Below are 25504 nucleotides of genomic sequence, written 5' to 3'. Positions count from 1 at the left end.
TTTGTTTATTGTTATTCAAAAATAAACAAGACCAAAAAAAATTAATAACAATAAAATCCTTTAGGGCGTGTGTATGGAAGCCGGAAGGTGATACTATCCTCTCACGGCACACGCTGGTATCGCCGCTGAGTCACTGCGCACGTGTCCTGCCCGACCCTGACGATCTTTTCATTCTTTGGCGGACAGCGAGTTAGTCACAGCCTGGGGGCTCCATTCATTAACAGTCTACTACGTTGTTGTGGTCACACACACACAGCGGCCATTACTCCCTCGCCTCCCATCTCCCACCCATGCACTTGATGGAAGGGCGGGTATGTGGTGGTCATCTGGGCCTGCCCACTGCCTCCCTCCACTCCCTACCCCCCAACCCCACTCCTCCCAGTCCCCGTCACCGCGATGAGGGGGGAGGGGCAGGTGGCGGGCGAGGCGAAGGGGCGGGACTAGCTCGCGCGCGCGCACGCGCCGGCGACACGACGAAGGCTGGTAGCGGATAGGCTGGGCCGCCAGGCGGAAGCGGCGCTGTGATACGTCCAAGGTCAGCTGTTTGTTTTCGCGATAAGCCCCCCTCCGACACGCACGCTTCTCCCTTCTCCTCCTCCGCCTCCACCACCACCACCCCTACTCCACCGACGCGCGGTGGTTGTAGTCAAAGTGGGATGTCGCTGCCAGGTGAAATGCACCCTCGTGCACATGACTCTGCCGCCCAACGCTGCCTGCCGTCAGTGACACTCCAGCCGTCCTCGCCGACAGTCTCAAGCCACTTCGGTTCGTCTCGGGATAACGGGTGTGCGGAGCCGACGTGAAACCGCCGACAGTTTACAGTGCAAGCTGACACACAGAGGTTCACTCACTTCTGCTGAAGGAGAGAACGAAGGAGGCACTCTATACCAGCAAGAGTGCATAAGGGGCCCGCTGGTCTACCACTAGTAGCACGGAGCACCCCTACAAGTTAGAAAAAAAAAAAAAAAACAGGGGCCAACCTGGTGGTGAGGATCAGAGACGTGTGGATGAGGCAGAGTGGTTAGCTCGTCCTTTGGCCTCTTAGATGACGCTATGTTGGCCCCCGGTCAGGCCCAGGCCGCCTCTCCACCCGCATTTCGACCCCGGGTGGGGCGCCGCCAGCAGGGAGCAGGTCCACACCGCCACCGCCACCACCACCGCACGCGACGACAACTCCAAAACGTGACGTCGGGGAGGTCGCCGTCGCCGTGGCTGGTGGACAAGCTGACGATGACCACGGCGATGGTGCTGCTGTTGCTGCACAACTTGGCGGTGGTGTCGGCGCTGACCTGCGACCTGTGTCGGCCCTCGTCGTGCTCGCCGCTGCGACCGGACTGTCCCCCGGGTGACGTGGTGCTGGATGTGTGCGGCTGCTGCACCGTGTGTGCGCGGCAGGTGAACGAGAGCTGCGGGGGAGTGTACGGCCTGCTGGGCCGCTGCGCTGACCACCTGGAGTGTTTTATCGCGCCGCCACCCGTGGGGCAGGCCATCACTGGACATGAGGAGGGAGTCTGCAAAGGTGAGTCGAATCGTCGTTGGTGGTCGTCCACAGCTTTGTCCTTCTCAAAGGATGTGTAAGAGTGTGTCCTCTCGGACCTAATCATGGCCTGCTCAGCTTTTTTGTTGGTTTGCTTTATTCTTTTTGTTCATTCTCTCTCTCACACGCAATGAATAGAAATGTTTTCTCTTAACATAAAGTCTATTATTATATATAAACATATATATAAATAACATAAAGTCTGTTATTGCTGACAACTACGGTAGTGGTTCACCAAACTACTGAGTGTATCTATATTGTAAATAGTGTGTTCCGCCCTCAAATCTGTTACCATGGGAAACTCGTGATTCGTGACTCATCGAAGATGAAACTGGTCCTAGTCGTTGTTATGTCTTGTTATTGATGTTCAAGATCACATCAGTGCATGTTTGTTTGTTTATTGTTGCTAAATCAGAGAATTTAGAAATGAAAGTGAGATGTTTTTTTTGGTACCCATGTAGTTTTAGCGCACAAACAAACAAACTAACACACACACGCGCGTGCACGCGTGCGAACACACAAACAATTGGCGAGGTGCCCAGCCGTCGTTTGGCCTTGTTCCTGTTATCTCTCCTGTAGCATCAGACTCATTGAGTGCGCTCCACCACAAGCTGGTGTGATGACAGCACACCACGGGTCGAGTGCTATCTGGCACACACATTCCTCTGGCCTCACCTCGCGTGACACGCGCCCAACTGCTGACTGAATTGCCACTTACTTTTTGTGGGGGAGGGAGAGGTGAATGAAGGGAGGGAGACCCATCGAGCCAAGTCACCTTAAGGACCTCTCTAGCCGGCCGCTTGTTTCATTATGTGTCCTTGTGTGTGACGAATGTTGAGACGAGGATCGGATACATCATGACCATTGTCACAGATACGACAATATGTCGGGTATCATGAGCGGGGAACGTTTAACCCGGTCTACCCCCTACCTCCCCTACCTACACGATCAACATCATGGTTGTTCGGCGAAGGGAGCAGATGCGAGTTCACTGTATACGGTATAGCATCTTCAACTTTCAAATGTACCACATCGTTCACTTTGTCACACTATTGAACGAACTCTGTGGAGGATAAAGTCTGTCACAAGTTCTCGACCATCTTTGGCGTATTTTCCAGGCATTGGAAGTGTGTGGTGGTGGTGGTGGGAGGAGAGGAATGAAAATGGATTATCGCACGTTGTCACAAAATCATGTTCTACTCTTACTCTCCCCCTACCACAGCAATACCTTTCCTGTGAACTATCGTGGGAAAAGAGGTCTCGACTAATAATTGAAAGAAAAAAAAGAAAGGAAAAACCCCCAAAACATACCATCGCTCACCTTTTTCCTGACCCGTAAACGGAAATCTTTTCACTAACCCACCACGAAGCGTCGTCTTATCAGTGAACGCACCTTCTACTGTAAAATAACATGTTTACATTATTCGTAAATGGAAAGTAGGGTATGTATGTGTGTGTGGGTGGTGGGAGGCTGAAAACAAAGACTCGGACAGAGAAAGTCTGGTGATGACGTCACAGGACCACCAGCAACGAGCACATTGAGGCTGCAGTCGTCTCCTCCCTTCAACCTGTGGCAGAAACAACAGGTCGTAACTATGTGCAACAGGCGGTAACTATGTGTGCAACTATGTGTGTAACTGTGTGTGCAACAGGCGGTAGGAATGTGTGCAACGGGTGGTAACCATGGGAGGAACTGGCGGTGTCTCGTTCCCGAGGATCTCTAGACACGGTTCACCGATTCGTTTTGTTATTACTGTTGTTGGGACACAGGTCCCTCGTGACCATATCAAGCATTAGACACAACAACCTCTTTGAGTAGGTAGGCAAATGTTATCACCCGGGGTAGATTAAGTTATGACACAAACACTCCTGCTGTTAACGGTGTCAGGATGTTCGGGGTAGGTATGCGCGAGTCCATTCAGCAAAGAAAACAAAAATGTGTTTGTGTATGAGAGAGAGAATCCTCGCTATGACAGTCTGTTTTATCCTCGTTGTTTATAACTAACATTTTCATTGATGACTACTCAGACTAGTCTATGTGGCAGCACGGCAGCACGGGAGGATTGCCTGCACGTGAATGAAGCCGCGATGACGATTCTCTAACATGCAGTGCGCATGTCAGGATTGTGGGGCGGGGTTGCTATGTATTCCAGACATTTGATGGCGGTCCTGTAATTCGTTGCCAAAACTGGAAAGGTGAAGGTTTCGCTAGAAACAGATGATCGAGTAATGGCCGACCTCAGCCACAAACACAACCTGTGGGCATTCCACGAGCGCGTGCGGGAACCGCCATAGAAAATGGGAGCGGCTGTGTTTGCAGGCGCCAGGTTATGACTGAAACTATCAAGAGAATTGTACAGGTATTTTCCATCCACCTGGAAAGTGTTCTTGGAGAGAGCTCACGATCCAGTCACCGCCAAGAATGTACTTGACTGGCGCTGAGAACCTCCTGGTCGCGGAAGTGCCCTGTCGCTGTGAGTGCTTCAGTGTCACGTGACATTCAGGAGGCCCTGCTTTGAGACTTGTTCAGTTTGCTAGCAAACAGTCTCATTGTAACCGCCGGTACTTTGGGGGTTTGGGGGTGGGGATGGTACGGATCTGTGGCTTTATTCATGTACCAACCCCAGTCTGCATTAGTTCTTGTCGCTCGTCGTTTGCTGGGATCCGATCTGACTGACTACACAACTCGCAGCACCCACCGACCTGGCTTTTCTCTCTGCCAAAATATCTGGCACTTCCTCCAGCACTGGGAACGATCGGCGAGCCAGAAGTGTGTGGGGGCAGTGAAGGGAACCAATATGTGGTGGTGGTGGTGGTGGTGGTAGTGGAGAATCTTGTATCTGTAATTGTGATGTGCATGTATGCCCCACCTTTCTTTTTTTTTTCTCTCTCTCTCTCTCGCTTTTTGTATCCGCGTGAATAGCTGCCATTGCGAATGATGTTTTCCAATGCTTCAGACAGGTGTCTGCGAGTACAACTGGTGGCAACCTGTCAGATTTATTTGTATTTTGCCATTCCGATTCTGAGTGCTGCATCCGTCGAACATTCTATAAGCAAAGATTCCGTGAAAAAAATAATTAAATGTTTGTCTCCGTGGCTTAAGGCTGAGCTGAAATAATAAACATAAAACAATAAGATAACACTTGATTTATCCCAGAGGGCAATTCTGGGAAATGATCTTATGATATCTATGTCATACTGGCATCGTTAAAGCATCTTGTTACTATACCACTTCACATGCAAAACTAATAAGTAATATACCACCAACAATTCTACAGTCTGTCGAAACCCGTCATTTCTCCCAATGAAGTAAACATGCCTCTGGCTTATCTCTTACATTTTCTCGATCGGCAACTGAAAAGCTTTGTTTAAAACAAGATTTACCTGACGGGGTAAGTACAAGAATAACGTGGTAAGACTCATCGAAAAATAAATGGTGAAAAATAAAAGGACAAGAATCACCGCTATGCCGGGGTGGTGGGGGATGTAGGAGGGTGAGGGAGGAGGGCTCTCATGATGACAACGCTTGGGTGCGCGCAGCTCACCGCGACACTTCCGTCACGAGGCGCCAGACGAGCGTTTGGACAGTAAGTACCACACGACAACCACACGGCTTTGTGGCTGAACCATCATCCGGGTCTCGCCAACATCATGGAGAGAGTAACTGGCTCGTACGACAGTCGACGTCGTTGTCAGGGTTAGGGTTACCCTAACCCACAGTCCCTCACTTCTTGTCTTCCAGTGGAATGACCGTCGCCATTTGTCGCCGAGATCCTCATGCACATGCGCACTTAAAACTTCCGACAGCTAAATAAATATGTCGTTGTGAAGGGGTGTGTGTGTAATTATACACACGGTGTCGCTGAATGAATCATGTCACCCGGGTGACTGTTAATATAAAGTGCATTTGTGGAGGAGAGATCAAAAGGTGAGACAAGAGACACTTTATAAAACACACACACATCGCGATAATCCACTTTATTTGCCAAAACCGAGTGAATGAAAATTCGGTTATAAACACAATAACGAAAAACGAATAACCATCAAGATGTGACAGAATATGAAAGAGGAATCCATGACTCCAAGCAGCAACAGTGTTTACCCTTACATCACTGAGGCCCAGAAGCACGTGGACAAACACGCTCTCGCGCCGCACGCACATGCGCACTCAAAGCATGCCTGGCGAGGTTTTTACACCAAAAATCTGTGACGGATGGTACCTGTGTGTGCTGCCTGTAACTCCTGCCACGGACCTGTCGATGGCGATATCTGTAGACAGGAAGGGCAGAAGTCGTTAAATGTAGAGAGACAATTCCCGGATGCTGCTAGCGTTCTGCGACAGCCTAATGGCTGACATGACACACAGTATGCATACCTCACATGCCCGTCACACAGGAAAACCTTCTAGCCAATGTCAGCCAGAAAGTCTCCAGGGAGAAGTGTTGGTCTGGATAGCAGCGCCAGGCTGCTGCAGCGGGGCTCATACCCGTCTCGACTGTCAGTCTTGGTAGGATTTAGGGGAAGCGGGTAGCCGGGTGGTTACAGCGCTGGCGTCCGAACTGAGAGCGCGTTGGTTCGATGCCTGATTAGTGCAGAACTTTCCCCAGTCCACCCAGCTGGCGAGAATGGGGTACCTGACTTCATAGAGGGTTGGGGAAGGTAAGGCAGCGAGGGACAGGAGATGGGCTTAAAAAGATAATTCAATCAAGCTGTTAATATCTGATATTCTCGGACAGCACTGCATTTGAGTAGTAAGTCTTTAACGAAAGTTCACAGGGCTTTTCTGTACAAGTGAAATGGTCGCTCACACCCACTTGAAAGAATTAGTATGTAGGTAGATTACAATGGTCTTCAAAGAGTTTTATATATATATACGTTAGTGCGCGCGCGTGTACGTGCACATGAGTTAATACTGGAGTTCGCATACTCGGGATGTTTCTGCTTCAAGACGAGGAGTTCAGGGCGAAACAGTCGGAAGCTGGTACCGACTGTGAGTCAGTTGGCGATGTAGGTCACATATGCTCCAATTGTTGGCTGGCTCGGTCTTTCCTTTTTTTGCTGTTTTGTTGTCCTACTTCTTTGTTATTGCTTCGCTCCCGAAGACAAACCGTTTTATCTGTCCCTGCATTTCACACTAAGATAAGTTCCGAGACGAAGTAAGAAGCGAGGAGTAGCGACTGTGACACAGATACCAGACGGTGGATGAGGGGTAGGACGAGGGGAGGGGTTGTCCTACATGATGTGAGTTACGGTGACTACACCACCTTGCACACCACAACACTGCAGACCTACATTAGCCGCGCAGCAGGACATAAGTCAGCACGGCTTATCTTAGACGAAATATGGTGATGGGTCCTCTGAGGACCGCAGTGCACAACATTGCATCTTATCTTAGACGAAATGTAATAACGGGTTCTCTTAGAAACACAGACCACAACACTGAGGGTTTATCTTAGACCAAGTATGGTGATTGACTTCCACTAGCATCCCACTCCGTGTCCTTCAATAATGAAAACATCTTGCACGCCATTATTAACAGTTATCAACATCAACCGGGGAACAGCGGAGATGTGTTGGTACTAAAGTTTACAAACATTTCTAAAAGAATCTCGTGTACTTCTGTATATTTATACAACAGCCTGTACACAACTGATGCGTGTGACAGAGAGGACAAACATCCGCATCCTTCAAACAACACACAAGCTACAATCTTCAACGCAATCAGATCCCAGGACAACAAAATTGAGTCCACAGCTGTGAAAAATTTTCAGCCACATTTACTGTAATATTGTTGTTATAAACTGTGTCGTGGGTTTCGCCAGGTGTCAGATGCTGTCAGCTGTAGACCGATGTACAGAGGTACGATCCCGCTAGATACTTTTTATCTTTGGACAGACCTCTTTGCATCAGGTTATCTTTTGACACACATGGTCTAGACAGCCAGTGAAGTGCGTGGTCTGTTTAGACAAGAGGTAGAAATAACACTCGTGACTTTTTAAAAACAAAATTGTGTCAGTGTGTAGCAGGACCGCAGAGTTTAAATTCTTGGCTTGGAAAGTCGAGGGTTGGTGGTCTGGCCGAGAGAACAGGACCTGAGGACGCCTCCATGATCGAAGAGTGTTTAGGAAATAAATAAGTCCGAGCAATGCAGACGACAAGGACGACGAGGCACGATAATTCCAGCGAGGCGTGACGATCACTTGCAACACGTCGCGACGACGGGGCGGGCACGTAGGACCAACTTCCGCAGGCAAGCGGTTACGTGATACGTGCGTGACACACTTGACACGGCGTCTGCCAAGCTACGTGCCGCTCCTGCTAAAAACGTATATTTAAAAAAAAAACCAAAAATGTACCGAGTGCACTGCAGAAATAGACACCACCGACACCCGTGGCACGACACGTGGACAGGAATAGCGCGGAGCACTACTGCCCTGCCTGTGACGGCGCGCTCTTCTTCGTTGTCCACTCCCGCTGCCTCGTGTCAGGTGTGTCTTTCGGTCGCAATGGCGACGACATCCTGAAGGGACTCGGCTACGGACATGTCGTCTGCTGAAGTTTTTTGGAAGCTGGAGCCATTCTTCGCTCTTGTTATTGTCTGAGATTTTTAACCACGTGACCTGGTGACAGTGGGGAACTAATGTTTAGTTGTTGGTTGGGACGTGAGTCAGCATAAAGTGTTCGTCCTTGGGGAAAATTTTATTTAACCGGAAATGAGTTTATACTGTGGAGGATGTCGTTGGCCTGCGGAAATACCAGTGAGTCAGGTCTTTTGAAGTGACCTATAGGTCGAGGCCGCAGTCAAAGGTCAGAGTTTAAGTCAAGGAGCATCGGTAGTCAGAGCATGTGGGATGCTGGGACATGCATGGCGGATGCTGGCATGCTTCTGGATTTCATTTATCAGCATTTCTCTTCGTCCGTTGCCATATTTTTTTTCTTTCTTTTAAACTTTTCGTATTTTTTTCGTTTTTAATTCAGGAATGATTGCGTGGTCACTTTGTCCTGTTTTATTTATTCGGCTTTCTTCTTTCTTCTTTTCGATGACTAGCATTTTATGGCAGGCGCAACAAATGCTGCTACCTCTTCATCCTCCGGTGGTATCACTACACCCACACCTACATCCTTACCCGCACCACCATAGCTGCTACTGACTGCCACTATAAGTATTGCGGAATGTAGCTACACGAGCACTTTGTCTGTCGAGAAACATGTCACAGAGTGCGATGCCAAAAAATATATGCTAACTAGACTTTGTTAATAACGGTTTAGCGTGCAGTGTCGCATCAGCCGCGTCGCTCGTGTCACGCTGGCCCGGGTCACAGGTCACGTGAGAGATATGGCGGGAATGTCCCCACAGCACACGTTCGTCATTGAGGGAAAACAGACGGTGCGAAAACAAGCTGTTTAGCGGTGTGGCTGGCTACACATTAAACACCGAGTACCGCTCACCTACCTAACCCCCTGCCACCTCCTCAGCCACCCACTTCGCTGATGCAGCCTCCATTGTGCACGACAGCAGGGGACTAGGGGAGGTAATGTTTGTGCGTGCAATCGCCCCTCTCCCCCCTTCATCTCCGTTATCCTGCAACGTGCACAGGGGTCGAAAGCATAAAAATCCGTCTGCTTGAGCCGGCTTTCGGTCTGGCATTATTCCCCCCTGGGCGTGGTGGGCACGACAGAAATGTAATGCAGACTTTTTTGTGCGGGAGGCGCGTTTGGTCGCCGCCATCTTGTTTTTGTCGAGTAGAAAACACCTGTGTGAATAGTCTACTCTTGGCCGGCGCCGTTACGACCGCTACAACCTCCCCACCCCACCCTACCCCACCTATTCACTCCCCCACCCCGTGTAAGACTGCTTGAGATTTTCCTGCATACCTCCCTCTCTCTCTCAACGCAGGGGAACATGGCGAGGCAGGAAGAGGTATGCGTGGGTGTTGGAGGCGAGATGGGGGCAGAAGAGAGGGCGGAGGGCGAGATTTGTGAGCACTAAGGCAGAAAAATGTTGACTGCTGTTGCATTGGTACCCATTCAACAAGCAAGCGCCCTGGGTCTGCAAACACAGGTGTGGTATCAAGGCCGGGTGCCAGTCTTAATGGACGAAGCCATGCAGCGGTGCAGAAGGTGCAACGCCAACGGTAAATGGGGTGTAGGGGGTGTGAGAGTGAGAGAGAGAGAGTGAGACAACACGTGTGAATGAAGTTTTACTTTTCTACATGAACTTACTTTTACACGAGACACTAGAAAGTATGATAAGTTACAACCTCTAAAGATTATAGACAAACATTTTTTTCTAATTACGGACATGGATTTCTGTGATCTTACCATGTAAGCGCCAATCACTTTTGAACACACATTCTAAGGTGGCAGTTGTAACGGTGTATGTTGCAGCTGTTGCAGCACAGGTAACAGGCAGGCACTTCAATACCTTATCTGTGGAGGTTATCAAACTTCACCCTGTACAGCCATTATTGCTGGCGGAGCTGTAACATTCCTGATCCACCCGATACCTATCTTGTATTATGACGGGTACATTTTAACGGACAGTATTAAACTATTGCTGGGTTAGTATGCCCATAGGCTTTCTTTATCAGATGTGCATTGTCTGGGTTTGACATGGTTTTACATGATATTTAAAATGTGCTATTAGCGGCTATCGTGTCTCCTTATATTAAGATGGCGGTGCAAGCCAAAGTGAGGCTGTGTTGGCGAGGAGGTGAGATGAAGTGAGATATTCCGAGTATGCTCAAAACACTTCAGTCACTCTGACAGGTCATTACCAGAGGATTTACTGAAAGATTGAGTAACATGCCACCCTGCAAGCTGCCTGAAAGCTCTTGTGGATCTGCCAGCACGTGATACTGGAATGTAATCGATGTCCTGTCACATGGTCCGCAGAACAGCCCACGTGACGTCAAGTGACGACACATCCATGGATCATGGACGTTTATAGGTGGACTGCTGTCTGTCTGCCAAGACCAACGCTTAGCCTCTTGCGAAGTTCTCCGCTGTTAGTCTCGGCGAGCATAAACAATGAATGCGACTAAACCGGAAGCTTTGTAGTAGCATGCCTCGTTTTAGTAGTTAACTGGAAAAATTCGTCTGCCAGCAGTCCAGTCATACAAGTTCGTGCATAGACTACAGCTCTGTTGGGATGAATGGTGATGGGGTCGGGAGAAAGGTTTAGACGCCACATGTGGCTTGTATACTGGCACGCAAGAAAGGAGTAATAGAATATAATTACATTTATAATTAAAAACTTAACATCGAAAAAGTTTTCAAACAAAAATCGGAAAATGATCGCATGCAGTGTAGTCGCGGCCCATTTTCATTTCCTTCTTGACTTTGTTTCCAGCAGACGAACAGAGATTCTGCTGACATCGGGCTTAGACTGAGCTTCCTGACACAGGACTCAGTGATGTTAGATAGGGAGGGAGAGGCGAATAGGGAAGGGGGACATGAAAATAAGAAATTACAAATAAATGTAGCAACTGGCGTGAGACTCAAAGCCCTGCGCTCCACGAAGCGTCACGAGAGCAGCCAGGCCATGAATCTTTTCCTACATAAAAAGGAAAACAAACCCCGTGTGAAGAACAGATAGCGGGGCTGCCTCGAGTGCTTTCTAAGGACATCAGAAGGCCCACCCTGGGTGGGCATCTGGAGTGTATTTGGATGAGTGACGGAGGACGAGTGGGGGAGCGCAGAGGGTTTAAAAAAACCGCGCCCTAGGAAGAAAGATAGGCGTAGGGAGAAAGTTTTTTTTTCGGGTTATTGTTCGCTGGGAGATGATGTAAATTTACGATACGAGACGGGATTAAATTTATGTTTTGTATGGAGCTGGACTGCTCTGTCTTATTGTATGATACCTCCTCCGCCCTCTTCAATGACATCCCCTCTGAAACATCGGGGCAGTTGTTTTGAGAGAGAGAGAGAAAAGCAGGTTAGCCAAGAGCAGCAGTACCGCTTGGGTGTCCGATGACTGGGGAGCTGGGGAATGAGAAGAAGGATTTGTTTAGTGGCTGTTGCCAAGGGACACAAGTCTAAGAGCTTAGAACCGATCGGAACAGGCGGAAAAAAAATGTATGTCACGGAAAGGTGTTGCCGACGTCACAGACGACGAGGAGGGTCTGGTGTAGGCGTCACCACCATCACCATCCGACCGACGTCACAGACAACCAGGAGGTCTGGGGTGTGCGTCACCACCATCACCATCCGACTGACGTCACAGACAACCAGGAGGTCTGGGGTGTGCGTCACCACCATCACCATCCGACCGACGTCACAGACAACCAGGAGGTCTGATGTGTGCGTCACCATCATCACACGTTGGGCTGTGGAGTCTGAGGTCCGACAGATTCCGTATCAGAACACCGGGCATGCGCAAAAACTGGGAATTTCTGACGGAATTTCTTTCTCATCTCTCTGTCTTTCCGAGTCTGTTCGTCTGTCTCGCTTTCTGTCTGTGTACGTGCTTAATGATGTCATACATTTTGTTACTTATTTTGACAGATTCATTGTCAACTGTCTATTTTTATTTTAAAGTCCTGACTCTTTGCCATCTATGACAGTTGCAGTTTCATTCCAAACTCAGTTTAACTACCTCCTCCTTCCTAGTTATTGTCCACGGCAGCTATAACCTAATCCCAACAAAAAACTTTCCTTCTTTTACTTATTGCTTACTTTTATTGCTCACCAGATGGCAACATCGCTTAGAATGGGCCGTTAAAGTTTATGAGCCGTTAAACGATGAGGTGAGAACCGTCAGGAGAAAATTGTTGCACGCCACCTAGTGACCTGCGTAGGAGAAACATCTCGTCCAGTGCCAGTCATCACTGCTAGCAGTCACGTGACTGTCATCTAATTTCCTCACTCCGACTGTGGTACTCTGACACTGGCTAGCGCACTTCCAGATGTTTTCAACAGTTTCTTTTAATCTACGAATCGCTGGAGAGAGAGAGAGGGTGGAAGAAGGTGAGAAATAATGGAAACAGATTGCATGAAGAAGCAGCTTTATGGCTGATTTTCCAGGTTGTTGTGAACTGTGGATGTGAAACCCGTCCCTGTCTTTTATTACTATTATCATTTTAAAGCTGACAGCGAGCAGTCCGCCCAATTGTTAGCATCGACGGTCTTCAAAACTGGAAGTTGTGTTTGTTCGGGGTTCGTGTTTACCTGGGCGCGGCTGGGCTGTTTGTCGTGTGCGAGATTATCCAGGACTCGAGACACCCTGCGGGAGAAGGCGGGGGTATAAATACAGGTTGGATGCAGCTTGTAAATAATGGCATCGACTTAAGGCGCCAGTGCAGGAGTTAGGGTCACGTGATGTGCAGGCGGCGAAGTTCCTGCTGGTGTACAGGCACTGTCCTCTGGCATCACGTGACTCAATACGATGTCTTTGATTGGTCATCTTGCTCAAAGCTCACTAAACTCGCATACACATTCGGTTTCATCTTAACTAGTCTAGCAGCAGTACTAGGAATTATCTACCACGAAAATTCTTTACGGTTTGTGTTGGGTCGGCTTCTCTTTTAAGATGAAAGAGCTGAGAAATATTCGTGATTTTTTTTTTTTTTTTTGGAGTGCTGGTGGAGGGTTGAGGTTCAGTTACACGCAATTAATTGTTCCGGCCAATAGTTTTATATTAAATTTTTATCGCTGTTGTTGTCAAGTCAGTGCCAAAGAGGTCTTCTTTTTTGAGTTCGTGTAAAGTCCAGGCCGGAGGATCTAAGATCCTGAACGAAATATTTTTATTTTGACTTGTGATGAATCGCCTGATGGTCTTGTTTACTACATAAGTAACTGTTGTGTGTTTGAAGCATGTTAGTTAAAAGCACGCATCACTCAGAAGCACGATACAGCGCGTGCGGTCTCTTTTGAACTCACTTCGCAATCACACCTTTTGGATTTTAACAGCTTAGAGTTCGGGGGCGGGGAGGTAGAGGGTATGAGGGGAGTGCACTGTTCTCGGGGGGAAAAAATGAGAAGTAAATAACTGCGTGGTATCGCAGAGAGGAGCGTTGACAGGTGAGATCAACTGTCGGCAGCCCAGCAGATGATAACAGCGCCCCCGAGCTGTGCCCAGCTGACTTTCTCACGTTTCGTCTATCATTCGGTCGTTAATGAGATAATATATGCTCGGCGAACACTTTTTTCCGCGGAGATATCAAAGGAGGCGCTGCGGCAGTTATCAACGATTCCTCCTGAAGGTTTCCGTTGCCAGACAGTGTGAGGGAGCGCAGCGTGCGTGCTGGAGCGTATGCGTATGCGTATACGTGTGCGTATGCGTATGCGTATGCTTGTATGTTTGTTGTGTGAACTACGTGCGCGTGTAATACTCCTATTTGTTTGTTTTTTAATTAGTCTTTGAATTGATGGCAGGATGTTGTTTTACGCCGTCAACAACTTGAGGTCGTTTCATATCGAAACAGGCCAGTGGTGTGTGTGTAAACAGTCAAGTAAACAGCGAGAGAGAGAGAATGCAGAAAGCGGAGAAAGGTAACAAGAGGACTTTCCATGTAAAATTTGTTATCACTGAGGCGGCGCTGCTCTCTCAAAGCTGCGCATGCCCAGTACTGCAGCGCCACCAAGGTGAGCTTTGTCTGAAGACACTGAGGGGGCGGTGCGTACGAAGGGATGCGTGAGCATGGGATGGAGATTTTCCTCCTTCTCTCTCTCTCTGTGAGGCAAAAGGACGGTTGTTGCTGGATGCTGTTCCTAAAGGGAGGTCTGTTGTTTGGGAGGCACCCAGCCTAATCTTGCAACAATGGTCTCGTTGACTTTGGTGGTGGAAGTGGGAGAGAGATTTAGCTGTTTAGCGGATTAGTTGGTGAAGCATGGTTTCCATCATTGTGATAATAGGATAAGAGTGAGAAAGTTAGAGAGAGAGAGACAGAGAGATCAAATTCTTTCATTATTTGGTTAACTTAAATTGATGGTTGTTCTGAAGTGTATCTCATATTGTGTGAATATTCAATTCTATGTACATCAATTTATGAAAGCTGCTGGTAGCAAGATGCAAGAACCAGAAGTTCCAAGACGATGGTGTGTTGGTGAAATAATTCCGATATTTAAACAAAAAGTCTCCCCATGACCCAACTAACTACCGATAGAATATTCTTCTTAACTGCTCAGGTAAACTGTTTACATCTTTGCTGATAAGTTGTCACCATTTTTAAACAGTTATAATAAACTTGGCCCGGAACAAGTTGGATTTAGGGCTGGGTACTCAACATTCGATAATTTGTTTATCTTACATAGTAATAAAAAAAACATTAAACAGAAAAACCGTCTTTATTGTTCACTTATGGACTGAAACAACCTTCGATAAAACTAAGAGATCCTTTCTTTGGAAAAGCTGCTTAAAGTAGATGTTAATGGACAGTTTCTTTGTGAAAAATAGGTAAAATCTTGGGTTGGGGTGTGCAGATGCCATTCAAGTTTATTTTACTAATTGATGTGAGGTTCCGCATGTGGTTTTTGCCTATTTCCTGGAGAACATCGATGATTCGCAAGCTTTATGGGAGAAGCTACAGCTGTCAAAATGACTAATGATGATGTAGAAAGCATGTAGCAGATGTTCCTACTTTTGTATGCTGATGACTAATATGTTCTGAATCTTAATAAAATGTACAGGAATCACTCGTTGTTTTGTCTGTAGAAATTGTCTAGTGGGCTTGTGTAGGAATCTGGCTGGCTACCATCCTAGCCACAGCTAGACCAAGCATAGTAAGTGCTGGTCGCTGGTGGCGATAACTTTATCATTGGAAGAAAATAATAAAATAATATATAGAAGGGGCAGGTTTCCAGGAGACATTGTGACCTGTACCGGACAGTCTTTACATTAGACGAAGATAAAAGATTATCTCTCGGGGAGTGAGAAATCTCACTTGTCTATTTGTATATCTGCAACTTTGTTCGTTCTCCAGTTGCATTGTGGCTGCTAAAAAGGGTAGGTGGGTGTGTGGAGGGGGGAGGAATTGGGTATACCCGATTGAACTAAATGATTACAGGCCCGTGGCATTGACCTCTATTGTTATGAAATGCTTCGAACGCATCATCCTTCGCACACTTCTCTCACAGACACAACAACACCTCGATCCCTTTCAATTTGCATACAAACAGCACAGATCCACTGACGATGCCACACTCACTCTTCTGCACAATGCATACTCTCACTTAGACAGGTCTGGCTCCTATGTACACATTCTTTTTATTGATTTTTCTTCTGCATTTAATACTATACAGCCTCATCTGTTAGCTCTGAAACTTCTTCAACTTGATGTCAGCCCCAAACTCATCCTATGGATTGTTAACTTTCTGGTAAAACGTTCCCAGACAGTCTGTTTCCAGCATGCACTCTCCTCTTCCAGAAATACATCTGTTGGGAGCCCTCAGGGTACATGTCTCTCGCCTGTAATCTTCACCCTCTATACCAATGACTGTCGTGGCACTGATTCATCTCTCTTGATTAAATACTCTGATGATACTGCTCTCCTAGACCTCTCAAACTCACACTCTGCCTATGTTGATGCAGTAGATAAATTTCATAACTGGTGCAAAGAAAAACTATCTTGATCTAAATGTAAAGAAAACAAAAGAGCTGGTGATTGATTTCAGACGCAAGAGCACTGTTATCCCTGACCTCTATATTGATGGTGCCAAGGTTGAACGTGTTGATCAGTACAAATATTTAGGAACTGTGATTGACGACAAACTCACTTTTAACACCAATACTGAGGTTATTCATAAGAAATGTCAATCTCGATTGTACTGTCTACAAAAACTCCGTTCCCTGGATGTCAACAAAAAGGTTTTAAGTGCTTTTTATAGATGTTTTCTTGAGTCTGTGCTGACATTTGGATTTTTATGTTGGTATGGAGGATTGAGAGCTAGTAATAGGAATGTGTTAGATAGAGTTGTGCGTGTGAGTGGGAAGGTGATTGGGGAGAAGCAGGAGTGTCTGAGTGAGTTGTATAAAAGACGAGTAGTACGGAAAGCGAGAGTGATTGCGAAAGATAGAACACATGTTTTAGCTCAATATTATAACCTTCTTCCGTCCAAGAGACGTTTTATTGTTCCCAGAGCTTCCACTGCCCGTTCTCGGAATAGTTTTATACACCAGTCTGTTGTATTACTGAATAAGTGTTGGAAGGATTTGTGAGTGTGAGGGTGTGGGTGTGTAGTTTTGGGAATATAGTTTTAGTGTTGTTTCTTATTTAGTCGGGTATTTACATGGACTGTAGGTGTTTGTGTGAGATGATAGTTTGAGTGGAATTAAGTTGTTATTAAGTTTTTATTATAAGTTTTATTATCAGCCAGTTGTTTTACCACGTCTTTTAATTTCTCCTAGTGAGATAATAAAGTTAAATTGAATTGAATTGAATTGAATATGTCTTGAGACCACTTAGCAAGATCTTCTTGGGCGGCGACCCCCTTCGTGTGTCTTTACAGCTTCGTTTGTATTCGAGTGGATGCTGTGTCCTTTCTCTCTCTTGCTCACTCCCTCCCCATCCCAAACCTTTTTAATCCCGGGCAGATATTCGGGCGTGAAGAGGGTGAACCAAGATACTAGCCTTTGTCGCCAATTTTAGGATTTTTTTCCCCACTTCGTCTTCCTATCTCAATCAATCTCCCCTTTTTCCACCTCCTTATATCAGGCCAGTCCCAGAATCTCATTGCCACTCATTGCCACTCATTGCGTCATCATCATCATCATCATCATCATCATCATCATCATCATCATATCCAGTTTCTCGATCTCTTTACCTTTTCACAGATCGTGCCATATCTTTTGTTTTTAGGTAATTCAGAGATTAAGTGCTAGTGCTCACAAAATATGTCGCCGACTCCTGGTCAGGCGGTGGGTGTGCCGATGATCTGTGGAAGACAGTATGAGGCAAATATAATCTTACTCCTCGTGGAAAGGTGTACAAGCCCATCACAATCTACTCACCACATACAGCGTAGTAAGAGGAAGAAGTATCGCGATCTTTTCCGTGAAAACTTCTGAGATTTTTTTGCTGTTTCTGGCTGAGCACCACGGTGCAATGGCCGCAGGATGTGTAATCTACGGAGTTCCGAGAGAACCAGGCATTTTGCGCATGCTCTCTCCTGCTTGGGCTTTAATCTCGTGGCGATGTAAAGTCAAGAAAGCCGTGCAGGCAACGGTGGTTCTCAGAAGCAGCTTCCTGCACCCGCCTGAAAAGGGAAATGACGTCAAGCTATGCCGGAAATGACGTCACTTTTTTTCTTTGACAGCTCTTAACGAAATGCAGTGAATTATTCCACTCGGCGTTCCTTCGGTTTTGCTGCCGGCTCCATCGGCCGTGTTTTGCTAGTCTGCTTTCAGCGCCGTCTGTCGTCAGGGGAGCGAGCCAGAGCGAGGCTGGTGGAAGTGAGGAGGTTTTTTTTGTACATGTGCAGTAAAGATGCCTTTGATAAACAGGACTAATAGATGCAAAGCAGAGGGTTCTTGGCGCTAGCTTGGCTGTGGATTTTTTCCTCTCTACTTTTTATGCCAGAGATATGTGTGCGTAGGTGCACATGCAACCGGGTGTCTACCACATTTGCGCAAGAAATTTTTTCCACCTTGCGAGGGTCGTTTTTTTCTTTTTCCTCCCCTTAGTGGATTTCGTGTCTGGCATCATCACCGACCGAGTTTGTCAATAAACTGTGGGACTCGTGATTACTTTCTTTGACGATTGCAGAACTGTAATTGCTAAAGAAGGAGTTTCTTCTTTCGGACAGCATGCAAAGTGCAGTTGCAAGAAGTGTGATGCGGAATTAGAAAAGTTTCTTATAAACAGACATCTGATCTGAAAGAGGGTTGGAATAATCTAGTTATCTATGTTCGCCGTAATTTTTCTCTGAAAGGTAGCTGTGTCCTTTTCTGAGCAAGAAATGAAAGAAAATCGAAAAATGCTGAGCTGCTTGTTATTTGTAGGCTGCTAAAGTAAAGTAATTTAAAATTGTTTTACAATAATTTGAAAGAAAATGTTTTAAATCCTTATTTAAAGTACATAACAGTGAAGGAAAATGATCCCTTTGAATACAGTGGAACCTCGGTTAACGAACTTAATCCGTTCTGGAAAGCTGTTCGTTATCCGAAATGTTCGTTATCCGAAACAATTTTTTCCATAAGAAATAAAGGAAATAGATTTAATTGGTTCCCAGCCCGTGTTGACTCGCTAACATTTGAAAGCTACAGGCTATATAGGTATTTGTTTTAATGAGAACAGTTATAATGCAATATAAATGGAGTTATAAAACATAAAAACATTAACGAAAGCATTTAAACATCAGAAAACTTGCCGTTTTGACGGCGTAGGAGGTGTGGGGAGGAAGGGGTGGAATTACTGCTTTGATTCCCCCTCCATGAGCACACGTGACATTATAAAATCGGGGTAACTTCCTTTTTCTTTAGCTTTGAGGTTAAAGGAAAAATCTTGTCCAGTGTCTGTTGCTTCTGCCTTTTTGTAAAACTCTTCGGTAAGACGACATCACATATCCGACAGACGCATGCCACCTTCATACTTTGAAATCATTTCCTTTTTCAATTCATTTGTTGGCCGCTTCCTTGTCATTACCTCACTACTATTAATTGCTCTTAATCTTCTTTGGAGCCATTATTGAGGATTATCTTATTAAAATAAAGCACAACAATCACTAAATAAGAAGGATGCGCACAGATAAGGAACGACCGATCGTAACTGTGTCTCGAGCGCGAATGATGACATGCTGGTCGGTCACGTGTGGTCAACGTGGCTGTTCGTTATCCGAAATTTTGTTCGCTATCCGAGACAAATTTTTAACGAAATTTTTGTTCGTTAACCGAAATATTCGCTATCCGAGGCGTTCGTTAACCGAGGTTCCACTGTATTTGTTTGCTGTATATATTGTCACAAGCTTCTGTTTTCTTTAAACTGATTGTCCACCAATATGCTTACATAAAGTATGTGGATATATACATACTCTGTTTATTAGTATTATAATTTCTGTGGGAATTTATTGTTGCACGCTTGTGTGTCAAATACTTAAACATAAATCTGTCTAAGTCTATACATGTGAGCAAGTCTTCTGATTCTGAGCGTGTTTGTATCGTCTTTATATTATTGTGTAAGTCTGTTTTAAACTTTTATTTTGATATTCATGAATAAGAATTTTATGTATTCTAAATAAATGCAAATTTGTGCTCATTTATGTGCTGTTTGAGCTTATAAAATGTCTGCTTTTAAAATCTAGTCAACTGTCATATATGTATTCAAACCCTCCCAAACTTCCCTCGTCTGAGCAGTTCCAATGAATAAATGACATAGAAACTTGTTTAGACGAAAGTCTATTCATTTCATAACGACCTAGACATTCACTCCAAAGGTAAACGCCGGCGGCGACGACTTTGTGTCGCAGTGGTTGATGGTGGCAACCGTCGTGTAACATCAAGTCACCCAGGGACGCATCTGCGTCAATACCTTTCATAAGCAAGTAAACACAAAGCAGTAAAACCTCTCTTTATACTCTCTGGCCCAACTGCTCCTTCAAAAAAGCGACTAATGTCAGGGGCAAGTCGCTCTTGCTTGACACGCCGAGCATTATGGTCTCGAGAGCCTCCAGAGGACAAAGAAACTTGTGAGCGGTGTTCTCGGGAAAGCTCAAGGCGCTCTGCCGATGATAAGTAAAAGTTAAGACGTTAATTCCACGAGTTGTTTATTCTTATACAGGGTAACACAGCATACCAAGACTAATGTATATCAACAGCCTGTACATTATGATTTGTATGGGTTAAATTTGTTTCCAGTTTGCGGTGAAGGAGACGACGGGCCGGAGTGGGATAAAAAGCGAAGATTTGGGCAACCACGGATCTGGTCGGGAGCGGAGGCAGACTGAACTGTCGCATCGAGTGATCGTGAGAAACTCATGGCAAGGCCGTGCGAAAAAAATATATAAAAAACCCTGACAGGGAACCTTTGGGCAGAGGAAGGAGGGAAGTTCCGTTACCGTACTTACCCACCCCCACGTCGCATGAGGAATGATATACAAGGCACGCTGGCGGGTCGGGCGGCAGATGACAAGATAACGGCGCCGTGCCGTTATCTTAACTTTTGATACTTAAAGTGATCCCCTCTTGCCGTGAACACAGCGGAGCACCGCACCCAACCCCCAACCCCGCCTTTTTTTTTTTCTTTCTTTCTTTCTTTTTCGTCGCGAGTCCTTTGAGGAGACGGCGCGGGGTGGGCTCGGATCAAGTGAAGGTATGCAGGACCCACTTCTGCTTTCTCTGCTTCAGTATTGCAGCCACCCGCGCTGTCACGATGACGGCAGGTGAGAGAGATTATTAACTTGCAAGGGATAGAGAGCTCCTCCTGGCGGCCCTGTTGGGTTTAGGGTTCATTTGTGTTTCTTGAATAATCTGAATGATTGCATGTGTAAAATACATTCAGTAGGAAAGTTTTACGGAGCAGTCTGCCTTACCATAGAGCTGGATTTGTAAAAACACACGATGAATTTTTAAAAGAACTATCTGCATTACGAAGTGTAGGATTTTTGTGAAGATACACAATGGTCAAAAGTCGGAGTCACCAATATAAAAATGGCTTCTTTCCAGAGAAGTCTGAATTCCTAAACGGTTGGATTTGGGTAAAAAATATAATGGATAATAAATATATTTCCTACAACAGTGAGTTACTACCTTGCTGCATTTATAACATTCACAAGGAACCAGTCTGCTCTCACTTCGACGGCGAAGTTGTTGTCACGTGACTTCTGCTTTTCAAGTGACAGGGACGTCTGACGGGTTATCTTGAAAGGGTAAAGAGCTTGACATCGGTGCTTTGCCCTGGAGAGAGCCTGCCGGCAAGACATTTCGCCTTTCGGAGGAAGTGCACAGGAGGGGCACCTGCAGTCACCTCGCTGATTGCCTCCACCCTACCCCCACTCGGAGAGTACTACAAAGCGGAAGGCTGCCTCCTCCATCCTACCACCCCCACATCTACCTAAACGCCCTAAACCGCCATTGTAGGCTGAATTATGTTGCTGTGTCAGCAGCTGACTAGTTTCTGCACGTGCTCCTCAAGGGTTCCATAGCCCTTTGGTTTGTGTGCTGACGGCGCAGGTTCGAGGCTCAGGTTGTAAAACAGCTTTTGGGGTGAGCACCTCAGGCCATGAGAAAAAACATCTTCAAAATGAGGCTTTTTACAGTGTCTAAGTACCCGTCGAGGCTATGGAGAAACACGAATGAACGACAGGATGTAGGGAGGAACAAATGATGAACAGAAGACCACATTAATATCGAAGATACAGACGGTGGACGGATGAACAGATGGAATGTACCCGAAACACGGGATTTGACGGAAACATTGTAATTGGTGAAGTTAAATGGCGGTCTTGCAGAGAGGGAGAGAGATGGAGCAGGCAGCTAGTAGGAAGACTTCCCAGCCCGGTGACCGACTGTAGGTCACTAGGGCGAGTCCTCTGAGCGTGAAGGCCATGTCAGTCACCCGCTGAGCTGTGTCAGCTTACCTGCCTTATCTGCCTCACCAGGTGAAGCGTCGCTACCCCCTTCACAAAGGGGTGCAGTGCATTATGGGGTACCTCTGAGACCACTACAGAAAGCTGTAAATCAGTGGGAAACTGCAGCAGTGACACAAGCTCTACAGCCTCGCCGTGGGAAAGCCAACAGAAGAATGATTCGAGCACTGGCGTCCAAACCTAGAGGCACGCACAATGGCAGGGTTCGATACCCATGCAGCGCGTTGAAGTTTTCCCCCAGTCGACCCAGCTTCTGAACGGGTACCTGACTGTTTAGACGCTTGGGGAAGGTAAGGCAGTATGGGAGAGGAGATGGGCACCATTCTTACAAAAATCTTGCCCCAAGAAAAGTGAGATCTCTAACACCTTACCCATTCCCCACCTCTTAAGACCGAAAGGTCAGGGAAGACTACCTTTACCTTTTCCTTTGTTTTTCCGAGGTTTTTGCCGATGTTCATGGCGCCGTGTGAATGACCTTAGCGTCTCTTCTCGTGGCGTCTCGTTGGATCTCGTGGCGTTTCGCGAATTCGCATGGCGTTCCCCTTAGGCGTATAGCTCACTGGCCAGACGGCAATGTTAGAAGCTGGTTAGAAGTCTTCATTCTCCAAATAACAAAACATCCAGATATGTTTACTACTACTTTTGAACAGAAGGTGTTCATTTAAACATTTACCCTGAATATTTGCGGGCGATCAGTGTGGGCGAGAACCACATTGTTGATGAAATAATAATTATGTAGATCTTTCCTCTCTCTCGTGTGCGTGTAAATGAGTGAGCGAGTAAGAGACCCCTGATGGAGAGGTCGGGTCAGGACGGGTCTGAGCTCAACATTTAAAGAACTGCTGTACTTTAGTATTCATATCCCCACATTGCTACCATTACCTCCACTCTCCCTCCCTTAAATTATTGGATTAGAAGTTTAAAATCTTAAAGTTTTTTTTAGCATTAACTATTTGTCGACCCTAGCTTCTACTTTTGTCGAAATCAGAACGCATGTTCCATCCTAGATGATCTTTACTTTCTGTGTCGAATCGTCCAGCTTTCTTAGCTCCTGTTTGGTTTGGGTTTTGCTAATAAATTGAAAATAGCTTTGATGACATCGGCAGCGATTCTCCATATTTGCCTACGAACTGGCGAAAGAAAAGACCAGAGGTCAAAGGTAAACTGTTCCAATCATCCACTTGAGTGTCGAGAAGGTAACCAGGCGCATTCACTCGCCCCTGTGTGTTTCTTGTTCCCACGGAGCGCGACTTTCATGGAGAGAGCACCGTGTCATTCATTTTGCTTCCTCCTTTCTTCCGATAAAATGGTCAAGACCACAGCAGACCTTCTCACGGGCTTGTCTGTGTGAAAGGGAGGGGTTGGGGTGGGGTACGTGGTAGGCTGGATGGGAACTTCAGAGTGGAGACTTCCTTTGAGCACGGAGACCTCGTTTTCGCTACCATTCCTTCCGGAATGCTTGGAATGCCCTTTCTTCGTCCGCTTATGTTACAAACCCATGTGTTTTCAGGCCGTAACCCCCCAGTTCCCCCACACCCCTTGTCTTCTGGCTGATTTCAACGTGTTCTCACGTCGCCTCTCCGGCTCCAGACAAAGGAAGTGGTGGAGCGGACATCTGTCGAGACGCCCAGTGTTATGGGCCGCCGGATGATACATAATGTCGGGCCATCAAGTCATGTGCACAAGCTCCCCTGTGGAAACACAGCAACCATATATAATATATATGATCGTCATAGGAAGATAAACCTTAGGAGAAGTTGTGTTTTTTGGGGGTTTTTTTGGTCACGGACGGGTTATTTGGTCGTAAAAGCATAAAAGATTGTTATTGGGCATGCCAACTGAAATGGCGCGTGCAACGGGCGTTAACATTCCAGGCTGTCCACGCCGTTTCTTCTATATGATCACCACCACCACCACCACCACTACCACCACCACCACCACAACCACCCCCACCACCGTACGTAGTCGTCACATCCTCGATTCGTATTCATGAAGCACGATTATCCAGACTGTTGCTCTGATAATTGAAATAGCGATTAAGGTCCCCATTTCACAAGTATGTCTATCCAAAATCGTTTTACCAGCAGGTTATTTATCGAAGGGACTTCCACTCTACCTCTAAGAAAAAATCTTCCAGAAGACCTGGTAAGAACGAAGAGAGCCAGATGATTGGCATCTTTTAACAGTGATGTTTATTTAGAAGAGGGAGATCAGCGCGGAGAACTGTAACATATATACAGGAATTTCACTTCATAGTTATGTTGGGAAAATGTAAACCAAGATCCCAGGGCCGGGTATTCGTGACAAAGTGGAACCATACCTCAGCAATGCACCGATTCTGGGGCAGGGTACTGGTTACAAGTGGAACCATTCCTCCGCAATGCATGAATCGGGCTCGGGGAGGGGAGGCGGGTACAGACCACAGACATCTTGGTGAACTGGCCATCGACTACAACAACGACCTACACTGTGAGTTGAATAAGAAAAGGTATTTGACCGTGTAAAGAAACCAAAGCTTTGAAACATTTTGAGATGTGGGTAGCTTCTCGAGAGCATCAGAACCATGTATACAAAAAAAATAATAATAATAACCGGTGTCAGTAACATATAATGAAAGACAGACAGAATAAAGTCTGGACAAGTCAGGCAAGAAAGTGGTCCATCGCTGTAATAGCAGTGGTCCTGCGCTGACATCTTACGACGAGATAAGCGATGATTACCTCTTCTTTCAAGAGAGGGAACTCCTGGGTTGCTGACAGTGCGAAACGTCTGACTGACGTCAGCGCTACGTCACGGCTACCCAGGCGGTTGGTGGCGTGGCGGGTTGTTCGCATGTCAAAGATGTCGTGAGATGCTGTAGACTCGCCCTCGGGGTGTGCTGCGTGGTCCATGCTCGTGCCAAAAGTTGCAGTGGAAGGCAGAGCGCAAACAATGGAGCATGGAGGCGGACAGGGCGTCATGGCTGGCGTTCATTATGGCGTTATGACAGTGCAAAGGCATAAACATTCTCGGTAACAGGGTGCATCGAATAATATTCACGACCATCTCGAGCAGCGCCCTCTGTGAGGTATATACGCAAGGCTGCTGGGTAATAAACATTTTGTATGTGTTGATGGCAGGAGTGTGCAAAGTAACCTTTGATACAAGTAAAAGTCAGGCAGGTACACGTCACCGTTTAAACTTTGGGTGTGAGGCTTTGCTCTGCATCCTGCTGAGACTTAGGTTTCATTCATTCTTTGGGTGAAAATGTTGTCCTGACGTAGAAGTGTTCCTCCCATCTTCCCACCCACCCAACTCCCATCCCTTCTGACAAAAAAGAGTGTGAAACAACCTTTGCTAAATGCCTTAGAAAATTTCCAATAAATGCCGTTCTTAATAAAACAAAGGTGGACCTACCTTTGGCAAGGTATCTACTCCATGGTTACATGAATACCTTGCCAAACTTGG

At 46.4% G+C, this 25504-nt stretch overlaps 1 protein-coding gene across 2 annotated transcripts in view; it reads left to right on the top strand.

Annotated features, from left to right (window-relative positions):
* The first annotated feature begins 415 nt into the window (after positions 1-415).
* The window catches only part of LOC112569994 (cysteine-rich motor neuron 1 protein-like), a 58904-nt gene continuing 33815 nt past the window's right edge, over positions 416-25504 (top strand). The window contains exon 1 of one of the 2 annotated variants that reach the window (XM_025248140.1): positions 416-1519. In XM_025248140.1, the coding sequence (XP_025103925.1) occupies positions 1054-1519 (466 nt within the window). In that variant the 5' untranslated portion in view covers positions 416-1053. The remainder of the gene's footprint in view (positions 1520-25504) is intronic. The other variant, XM_025248139.1, reaches the window with a different exon arrangement.

The sequence above is a fragment of the Pomacea canaliculata genome, linkage group LG8 (genome assembly GCF_003073045.1).
Source record: "Pomacea canaliculata isolate SZHN2017 linkage group LG8, ASM307304v1, whole genome shotgun sequence".
NCBI classification, from domain to species: domain Eukaryota; kingdom Metazoa; phylum Mollusca; class Gastropoda; order Architaenioglossa; family Ampullariidae; genus Pomacea; species Pomacea canaliculata.
The sequence above is the reverse complement of the archived record's forward strand: the minus strand, read 5'-3'. Positions and strand labels throughout refer to the sequence as shown.